The sequence below is a fragment of the Elaeis guineensis genome, chromosome 4, assembly GCF_000442705.2.
Source record: "Elaeis guineensis isolate ETL-2024a chromosome 4, EG11, whole genome shotgun sequence".
In the NCBI taxonomy this organism is placed as follows: domain Eukaryota; kingdom Viridiplantae; phylum Streptophyta; class Magnoliopsida; order Arecales; family Arecaceae; genus Elaeis; species Elaeis guineensis.
The window spans coordinates 20,240,487-20,251,303 of record NC_025996.2 but is presented as its reverse complement, the minus strand read 5'-3'; the positions used below and the strand labels follow the sequence as shown (position 1 = coordinate 20,251,303).

General features: G+C 38.7%; 1 protein-coding gene and 1 long non-coding RNA gene across 2 annotated transcripts; one reads left to right on the top strand and one right to left on the bottom strand.

The window, feature by feature from the left end:
- Positions 1 to 1,519: 1,519 nt before the first annotated feature.
- LOC105043486 (uncharacterized) lies at positions 1,520 to 5,843 on the top strand. Its single transcript, XR_831702.4, has 2 exons — positions 1,520 to 1,866; positions 5,297 to 5,843. It is a non-coding gene; the product is annotated as an uncharacterized lncRNA (long non-coding RNA).
- On the bottom strand, positions 5,640 to 6,542 carry LOC105043487 (homeobox-leucine zipper protein HOX6). Its single transcript, XM_010921049.4, has 2 exons — positions 6,243 to 6,542; positions 5,640 to 6,131 (listed from the first exon to the last, which is right to left on the bottom strand). The coding sequence occupies exons 1-2, from the start codon at positions 6,540 to 6,542 to the stop codon at positions 5,823 to 5,825; spliced, it is 609 nt and encodes a 202-aa protein (XP_010919351.1). The 3' UTR covers positions 5,640 to 5,822.
- Positions 6,543 to 10,817: the final 4,275 nt, after the last annotated feature.

Sequence of the window (10,817 nt, the reverse complement as noted above, 5' to 3'; positions counted from 1 at the left end):
AAGGCAGAGTTATCAAACATTAACTTAACATTTTGCCCAACTTCAATTCCTCCGTGGATTGTTTTGCTGTTAATCTTAACCTCGAATCATTTACTCTTTGTTTTTTTTTTTTCCAATAATAAAATATATGGGCTAGGAGGAGTCGATGCTCTGCAACGAGCCCTTGCATATTTCCTCAAAAGAGTAATTTTTTTGTGCATCATGTGCGATGTAATAAAATTGGCGTGGAGCGCACTACTCAATCATATTGAAGCACTTAATGCGCTTATGATGGGATAAATATTTAATGTTGTTTAACTTTTTCTCTTCAATTTTTAGTGATGAAAATGTTCTTCCTTCCGTAAAACAAAAAAAGAACAGTATTATTACTTTCTGTGTCTTTATGATATTCTAAATAATATATATGACATCCTAATACCTTATATAATTTTTTGTGAGTATATATGACATCCTGAACAATATATATGACTTTCTGTGAATATATATAATATTCTGAACAATATATATGACTTTCTAATATCTTATATAACTTCTTGTGAATATATGTAACATTCTGAACAATATAGATGGCTTTCTGTAAATATATATAGCATCCTGAACAATATATATAGCTTTCTAATGTCTTATATACCTCTCTATAAATATATATAACTTCTTAATACCTTATATGACTTTCTGTCAATATATACAACATTCTAAATAATAAATATGGCTCTCCATATCTTTATATGATATTCTGTTGTTTATTATAATTAATGAAAAGTCATATAAAGTATCAAAAAGTTATATATATTATTCAGAATATCATATATATTCACAAAAATTATATATATTAATCAAGATATCATATATATTAATAAAAAATTATATAAAATATTAGAAAGCCATATATATTGTTCGAAATGTCATATATATTTACAGAAAGTTATATATATTGTTCAGGATGTCATATACTTACAGAGAATCATATAACGTGTTAGAAAGCTATATATATTATTCAGAATATTATATATATTCACCAGAAATATAATATATTAGGAAGCTATATATATTATTTAGGATATTATATATATTTATAGAAAGTCACAGGATGTTATATATATTCACAAGAAGTTATACAAGATGTCAAAAAATCATATATATTGTTCAAGATGTCATAAAAATACAGAAAGTCATATATATTGTTTAGAATATCATAATATATTCACAGTAAATTATAGAAGATATCAGTAAGTAATAATATTCTTCTTTTCTTGTTATGGAAGAAAGGATATTTTTATCACTGAAAATTGAAAAAAAAAAAATAAGTAGTATTAAATATTTATTTTATTATTAAATATTTTATGTGCTTCAATGTGATTGGATGATATACTTTATATCGATTTTATATCAATTTTATTATACTGCATGTGATGTACAAAGACTTTCTCTTCCCAACGGGTGGCGTACCATATCTTGGCCCATATACTCAACCCAACCCATCTACCCAATAAGGTTAACAGCTCGGCTGGGAATTGTTTAGCTGTAGCCCGTCCTTGATCCACCAGCAGGCTGGGTCAAGTTCTCCACCCCACCCACCACCCATACTTTCCTCCCGTGCCTCTTACCGACTCTCTTTCACTCGGATTCGGCGATCTTCCTCGATTACTTGCTCGCGTCTACCCTGCTAAATCCACTCTGCCCCCTTGCTCTCTCTGATCTTTTGATGTGTCGATTTAACTTTCGGTGGAAAGAACTGATCAATCTCTTTTTTTTTTTTTTTTTTTTTTTTTGCGAGTATGGTGGGAAGAACGCAATCGACACATTGGTCTGCGACATTGCCAGAGGTACCTCACGTCACCGAAGGCAAAACTCACGGTCTCAAAGGTACCTCCTCCTCCATTTCTTGCGGCTAGCATCAACATCTATGATGCCTTAATGCTTTGTCTTGTGCGGGAGTTTTTATTTTTTAAAATATGGCCCAGAATTTTATATAGGCCTAATTTGAAATGGGCACTAAATAGTCATCACATAAAAAGGACATGAAGCTTCAAATGCACACTGAATGCTACCTGTACCGTAGTCACTATTTCATCTTCATGCGAACCACTTATTCAAAGATTTTTCAAGTTTTCTAATGGTCCATGAGTTGGTCTTTGTTCTCCACCAGCAGCTTCTCTTCCCATGAAATTTCTTATTACGACTTATTGAACACGTATATCATTTGCCCATTGTCTTTATAGGCAAAAACACCATAATATCATGAACCACAGGATTATTTGGATATCATGGAACGTGTGTGTAGACCAAAACCTTTCTTCCATTTCTTAATCTCATCTAAGGTTCACTACTGGTTGATTTGTGTGTTGACCAGCTTCTAGACAATCAGTGTTGAGATTTTTGGTCTAGATCGATATATTCTTATTTGAAAAGGATTACCAATACTTTTGGTAGCAGTTGTTTCAACATCCCGTCTTCGAAGATATCATATGAGTTTTGATCCAAGGACTTACCTTGCCTAAAGAACGATAATTATGTTGTTAATTTTTTATGCATTTTCTCCATTTTGAAGAGTAGCATGGAGCAAAAAGGTAATTTGCTGACTTACAGGGGACATACTACATCTGGTACGGACATGGGAAAGTCCAAAGATTCCGAAACCAAAGGGTTTGGTTTGTCTGCAATTTTTAATAACTTAGCAATGGTATTTAAAGGAAGGAAATAAGTTGAGAGGAACATCATTGTACGAGGAAGAGGTAGTGTCTTTGGATGGAAAAGGAGTAAGGGACAATGATAAAAATCAAGTGTCTTCAACTAGATGCAGGAAAATGATACTTCCACAAAAAATTAAAACACTGAGGAGCTAGAGATGAAAAAAAAAATTGGTGGTCTATTTGGAAGAGCCCAATGTTTGCATTTTTTAGGCTAGAGTTGTTTATTCTTGCTTCCTCTTGCAAATCAAGGGAATAGCACTTGGAAGAATGTGATGACAGCAGTAGCTTAAATGGGGAGTGCTGGGAATAAATTTGCCTTAGATTATTCCATGTGGATTCCTTGTTGGATAACTGTGAGTGTTTGTTGCTAGGCCTTGCTGTGTTTCTATGCTTGTCGGTTTTGCCTATATCCATATTTCGGGCATTAGCTGGATGCTGCTGTGGCCTTGCTGGCTAATGGGGTCATTCCATATCATAGTGCCGTGTGGTCACATTCTTTTCTTGGGGAGTTGCTTGGCTTTTAGTGTGTCATGTAGCAAGCTTTCGCTTGGCCAGTTTTTTCCTAGTTGAGGCCTTGCATATGTGCATGCTGTTTACGCTTGGTAATGGCTTGGTTGGACGTCCATTTCCCACTGCTGATTCTCTGCATGAGGGTCCTATCACTTTTTATTTGGCTAGTGCCTGTTGCATCATTAATGATGTTTTCTTGGCTGTGATTGGTCCATTTAGCACTTATGTTATTGCAGCCACCGTAAGTCCCTTTTTTTATCCTGCTTTAAAAAAGAGAGAGAGAGAGAGAGAGAGGTTTGGCTTTACTGTTTAGAAATTTTTAAAATGAAGACAGAGGTTCAGCTATTTTAATTTATGACAAAAGAATTCATATCTCTACTGAAGCCATAAAAGCTTCTTATTACAGTATATAGACCCAAAATTTAAAATTCCTATCTGTTTTAAGTAATATTTAACCTTACTTGGAATCCTGGAGTGATGATGGCATGGCTGTTAGTTTTAGGTGTCTGACACTTTGGCTTATATTTGCTTGGCACTTGAACTACTTGATGGTTGAAGTTCCAAATTTTCTGCACCAGTATTCATTACAGTGTACTCAAAAACTGTTTCTGGTGTTGGCGATTGGGTCTGGCAAAAGAATTGTACTTCAGAAAGTGCCAAGAAGTTCTCTGCATCTTATGTCTGGGAGCTTGAAGCGTTTACGCTCTAAAGATCTTAAAATATCAATTACCTCCCCATAGAAAGAAAAAACCACAATAGCAGTACATAATTGACTAAGCAACCCTAGCAGAAAAAACAAAATTGGTCCATTCTAGAATTCTGGTATCGCCCGACTTTCTTCATGGGAAAAGAATGTCTTCTATAATTATGTGGAAGAATTTTAAACTTAGTTGAGCCCTATTTGCACTTCTCTTTTCGATCTTCTAAACTCTTCAAAGATGTGCAAAGTACCGATCATTCTTTGCTTGAAGAGAACTTGGTTCCGACAAATTGACCTTTATATATGTTTTCTATTTCTTGTTGTTAACCATGTCATCCTCAACACCTACCAGCTTTAGCACACTTATTTTGTTCTTTTCATTCGACAATATGCTGTAGCTAGCTTGCTTCTCAATTTATTCTTGTGCATATTCAACAAATGATCGGCAGTGACACCTTTTTTGTAAAGTCTGTGCCAGCTGTCCGATATTTAGGCTGTTGAAGTAAGCATCAATCCAGTAAGACAAGAAGAGGTTGATCAAAAGGAGTGCACTTGGTAAAAGCTGTATTTAGGGGTCTTCCTTTGATTGGTGGATATAAATATGATGGTGATGCCTTCTAAGATTTTTATCTTTGTACAGTAGATCATGTGGAAGTCAAGGCCTCCATTTTCCAATAGGGGAAATGTTGGATCATAACAGTCTATAGGGGATTGTCATATGAGGGAGTTGTGATGCATCATATAGTTTAATTTGGCTTTAGGGAGACTAGTGCCTTATGACAGATCCTCACTTGTTGGGCTTGGCTATTATATAGAAGGTGCTTGCCAGGGTTTATAGTCTTGCTTTGTTTAAGATTGATCATAACTGTCATCTGCTTGTTGATTCCAATTGGTCATGGTCTCTCTCTGCCTTAGTGAAGGTTTGCTTAACCTCAGCCCCCGTCAACCCTGTTTGCACACACGCACTTAACTGGGAGCTTCCTCGGCTCCTACCTTGTTCTATTTGTCATCTTTTGTTCTTCCTCATTGACTCTCTCAAAGGAAGTTTGAAATTGAAACCAGATCATTCTGAGTTCTATATCGAACTATTTCTTGTCCTGATCATTCTGAGTTCTATTGGAATACTTCTCGTGCGATCTCCAGGTTCTCTAATACTTCAGACACTGCCTTCATGAATCTAAATAGCATATCTGTCAAAAGATAGGGATAAATAGCATAATACATACTATTTGCATTGATGTGCTTATAATGCTATGCTGAAGATTCATTTTTGAAGTATTTGTGATCATTTCAGCATTATTCCTCTAATCCTCTCTCTCTATTTGTGATCGACATGTCCATGCTATATAGTATTTCATCCATCCCCTTTTTTCCTTTCTCGCTGGTGTTGCAGGATTCATTCAACCATCAGGGCTGCAGAATTGGAGTTACTGATTTTATAATTTCAGCAGGATAGATGATCATATCTTGATTCAGAAATTAATATTATGGTTAAGAAAGTCAGAAACTCTCGCACCCTTTGCTGTTGTTGCTTTAATTCCCCTTGTGTGAGGCCAGGACGCGACTGCTCTCAGTCCTGAAGCATCATACACCTGTGGCCCAAGGTGGACCTTGCCTGCTTGTTGCTTGCTTGAATTTGTGCTTGATAGATACTTACAGAGCAACTGCAGTCGATTGTTGAGCACACAATGCTTACCAATTTTGGACTGAATCTGGGAAGCAGCAGAGACATACACTTGGTCGATTCTAACTTGCAAGTTTATTTATTCCTATTACACCGGGAAGATCACATAGCATCAGAAATTCCATGCACTAATGAGAAAGCTATTTTACAAGAGCGTTTGGAATTGTAATCCGACTCGAGGCAGCAGACTAACTCTATTTGCTCTATGGTTTACATGTTCCGCGATGACAGGGCTCTATTCTGTCAACGGCCAAAACTCCCACCACTCAGAAGCAGTGGCACAGCACTGCTCTGGAGAACCACTATTGCAGTTGAAATCGCACGGTTTCCCGACCGATGTCAGGAAGCCACCCTCAGGTTCGCCCACGTATAAGCAGTCCGGTTCTTCCTGATTGAAAAAGCTGGGCTTCTTCTCTTCATCACCCGAACGCACCAAAAAGCAGGGCCTTGCATCATCTATGCGGGTGCGATCGCCGCCGTCCGAATCGTCGTCGTTGCTGCTCTCTTCTGTTGGCTTCTTCAGCAATTCGGTCAGCTTTTGCATCTGCTCGATCGTTCACGAGGAAAACTATGTCATCACAGGCTTTGCAAGACGAAGATAAGGTGAAAACTCTTTGAGGACAAATTAAAAAAGGAGGAGGTGTTCGTTCGTTACCTGTTTGATGAGAATTTGCTTCTCTTTCTTGAGGGACTCCACGTTGGAGAGCAAGGTGTCATGGTCGGCTTTGAGGGCGGCGTACTCTCTCTCGAGCTGCTTGGACTTCCACCGGGCTCGCTTGTTCTGGAACCATATGGCAACCTGGCGAGGCTGGAGGCCGAGCTCCTTGGCCAGCTGCAGCTTCTTCCGGGGCTCGAGCTTAGCTTGGGACTGGAAAATGGATTCGAGGGACTTGATCTGCTCTTCGCTGAACCTCCTCTTCTTGTCGCTCCTCGACTTGTCGAGAAAGGGATCCATGGAGAGATGTAGGAGGAAAAGACTAGGCTTCCCCTGCTGCAGAGTGGTTCTCACTCTCCATCTCCCGGCTGTATTTTGCTATTTTTTTATGGGCTTATCCTTTGCCTCTCTTTTATACTGGAGAGAGGGAGAAGAGAGGGGATTCTATGGTCTTCAAGGGCGGCCAGGAACTTGTAGAAGGTTCTGCTGCCAATGAAATTGGGGAAGGTGGACGCTTGCTAGGAGGAGAGTTACATGACTGGGTTTATGTTTAATTGCTACGATGCAGCCTGCAAACCAATGGAAACGCATACCGTGGGCAGATTAGCTTTCCCAACATCTCCATCAAGGAGCCGGTTGCTTGTGCGCCTCGCTCTCTCTCTCTCCCCCCCTCTCTCTCTCTCTCTCCACCCTGCCCTCCAGGTGGCGGAGGTTTGTCTTTTTCTCTCTTGCTAGGTTAAGATGTTGCTATGATCTTTATCTGAAGTTGGGGTGCTTTGTGTCTGGGTGAACCTAAGTGATCACCGACGTAGTAGCAATTGGGGGATGATAGAATCATTTTGGTTTGTTGGAAGGAAAGGATTTCTAAATTTTGGTATCACAGCTATCAACAAAATATCTATTTATTTCAGTTGAGGAAGGAGGGAGGAGAAATATAGAACGAAGAACATATCATTATTTCAATTGTTGCAGTAAAAACAAGATTATATTTTTTGATTTAAAAAATCCCTAGCATGATAGGCATCAATGAGGCTATTCTTGTCATTGGACGTGAGATCAACTTAGGCCGGTAGGTGTTCAATATGGTGGTGTGGTTGGTTTTCCTCCAAACTATAGGTAAGAAAAAAATTGAGGCTAAGGATCTAGAGATGTAGCTATCAGAGTGCCTCGATCGCAAGATGATCTAAAAAGAAATTTTTTTATTGAAATTTTTTCAATTAGGATCATTCGATGCTTAAATTAATCGGAATCTATGGAACCGAAGAGAGAAAATAGGGAGTGAGTGGTAGGAGTAGTCGAATGAGAAGATTTTATTTATTTATTTATTTATAAAGGAGATTAGTGTTCATTATTGAGATAGATGGAGTTTGGATCAACTATTTAACAACTACTTTCATCATGTGATAATTGTTTGATCACAGATTTTCATATCACAATATGGTTATAACTGTTGGATCATACAATATGATTGCATGGACGCAATTATCATCAAGATTATGGTGTTGACATGAACATGCCCTTCAATTTGTCATGATAAGGTGAATGAAGTTGGGCATCGTCATGGTTACATCATTTCGACTCGTCTTGAGGTCAAACAAACAATTATTTGTACATCGTTTTAGGATATGTCATCTTATTTTTTCTCATTTTTTGCCTTCAAAATATATCCGCATTGCCGTTGAGCTCTTTCTATCACATCGGTAAAAATTGATATTGACATTGAACAGGGTTTAATCATGGTGCACTGATAAGTGGAGGAGGTGAGAGTGAGGAAGCCCTTGCTGAGGTGATCCGATCCCAATGGTTTTCTACCTTGAGAGCTCCGCGGTGCAGCGGATCACATCGTGGGACACGAGCACACGCGGTTGGTTACCAAGGCTAGCGGATCCAAATGGTTTTATCGTGACAAGTAAAAAGGGTCGGGTGGCGTGTATGACAGCGATGGCGTCCGACAGGATGCCGCACAGCCTCGTGGACCAACCGAAAGAGGACGCGTGTCGGTAGGAGGCAGCCGTTCGTCGCCCATGGCCGGGGAGGTCTCTGTCGTGTAGCGTGGGTGCACGTGGCAGGCCGTGGGGGCATTCGGGCACGCTGTCCCGGTCAACGTCTCCGCGGTTGGTGCCGGGTCCCGCTCGCCCTTCGTCTTCTTCTCGGTGATGTCGGCCCACGCGGCACTCCCCGTTTTCAAGATCTGAGGGACTCATCAGGAAGTCTCAAAGGGGGATCTCAAAGGGTCCTTGGCTTGTTTAAGACTAGATTCTCATGATTTTTACATGAACGAAAATTGCATCACTACAAAAATCACTTGAGCCAATCTTTTGAGAGTTGAACTTTTTTTTTTATGGTAGTTGAGAGTATGAGATTCAAGATTCAAACTCAACACCGCTGACCATAGACAAAGGAGATATGATCGCTTATTCTTAGTATCATGTGTGTATTATATAATTTATATATGTAATGTTTATTTGCCAGCATTTATTTGGCAAATATATAAAGTAAGTGAAGAGTATCCTGGAATGAAACTTCTAAGATCAAATGTAAATTCAAAGCGAACTGGATATTGAAGAATCCTTCGCTCTAGAGAGAAGTTTTCTCTAAAAATCTTATGAGAATATTAAAAGCCAATATCTTCAAAAAATGCATTAGGAGTCTGAACTCTGATTTGGATAGTAAATCTAGTATAACATCAATATTAAAAATAGAACTTAATAATGGGAAACTTGCTAAAACTATTCAATTATAAATATAAAAATTTGATCAATATTTGAGACCATCTTCCATAAAAAATCTATAGAAAAATCAAATATTTGCTCATTAAAATTTTTGCCAATGAATCTATTGGCTGCTGCAATGCTTGCAGGGTTCATCTAGTTCTAGTGTCTTCTAATTGTACCTTGTGTTGTATCATCCTTTTTAGATTGGAGAGAATTCACCCTTTAATTCAACTCTTCATTAATGTATTGTCCTGGTATGACATGAGCTGTTGGACACCAAACACATTATCGATTAATCATCTTCATGATCTCAGAAGATCCAATCTTGCAAAAAGTGAGCAGCTTTCCCTATTTTCTGACTGGCAGGCAGTCCCTCTTAATGACAACCCACAAATAATCACCAATCTCAAATATCATCCTTTGGCTATGCTCATCCATATGTTTCTTGTAAGGGTGTTCAATGCTTCAATCCTATTGCAGACCTGAACATATATATCCTAAAGCCTTCGCTTATAAATCTATTGTCTCCAATAAAAACTTAGCAATGTTTTTTTTTTTCTTATCTTTTATTGAAGCTATTTTGATTAGAAAAAATTACAGAAATATCTCTTCAACTTTAGCTCAATTTCACTAACATTCTCTGTACTTTAAAAAGTCTCAAATTTATCCTTCTAGTTATGGATATATTTTATAGTGATCTAATCATTCACTTATCAATAAATGGTGTTATTTTTTTTCTCAATGGATAGAAATATCCCTTGCTCATGGGTGAGCTTGGAGAAGGAAGAAGATGTGGAGAAAAAGAGAGAGCCTCCGTGGAAAAAGATGGCTTATGGGCGACTTGGAGGAGGAGGAGGAGGAAAAGAGAAGGGGATCAATCAAGGAGGTGGGAGGAAGAGGATGAAGAGGAGGAGGAGGGGGCCACATGAAGGGGGATGGCTTATGGATGGTTTGGAGAAGGAAGAGGAAGAGAGGAGGAGATCAATCAGAGAAGAGGAAAAAGGGAGAAGCAAAGAGGATGAGGAGGAGGAAAGGGAGGCGGTGGATGAAGCTCTTATGGAGGAGAAGAAATGGGTGAGGAAGAAGGGGAGGAGGGAGAAAGCGGAATGTTGCAACGGAGGGGAAGGAATCAATTAGAGAGGTGGGAGGAGAGAGAAATCAAAATGTCATAATGGAAGAGAAGAAAATCAATCAGAGAGGAAGGAGGAGAGGAAGGGAAGGCAGTGGAGGAATTTGTGGAGGTAGAAGGAGCCACTATGGAGGAGTAAATATAGATTAGGAGAAAGGAGAGAAGGAAGGAGGAGGGAGAAGAGGAACGCCGATAATGGAGAAGGAGGAAATCAATTGGAGAGAAGGGAGGAGGAGAAAGAGGAGGAGGAAGAAGGAGAGTCAGTGGAGGAATGGGCGGAGGCAAAGGGAGCTGTTATGGAGGAGGAAACATGGGTGAGGAGGAAGAGAAAGGAGAATATTGAGGGAGAAAGAGGATCGCCGACGACGGAAGAGGAGGAGATCAATCGAAGAGGAGGAAGGAGGTGGGGATAAATATATTTTTATTATTTTATAAAATAATTGTATCATGTGATGGTCATGTGATTCTATTTCATTAATGAAGATAGACGGTTGAACCATATTGAAATATTTCGATAACTAGAAAGATCAGTTTGACATTTTTTAAAGTACAGAGATGTAAGTGAAATTAGATTAAAGTTAATGGGATGTTCTTGCAAATTTTTCTTTCAATTATGTATTAAAAAATTTAAAAAAAGAGTGTCTTATTCCATGGAACTGGTACTTTTGTTTGGTTGGTGCCAAGTGTCCTGCAATGCTTTGGCGCACATTTGGAATTGAATCAAATAAGATG

Excerpts from the sequence above, each read along its gene's own strand:
- LOC105043487 (XM_010921049.4), bottom strand. The coding sequence starts at position 6,542 with ATGGATCCCTTTCTCGACAAGTCGAGGAGCGACAAGAAGAGGAGGTTC. Across the intron at positions 6,132-6,242 it reads AGCAAATTCTCATCAAACAG|ATGCAAAAGCTGACCGAATT; the intron begins GTAACGAACGAA and ends ACGATCGAGCAG.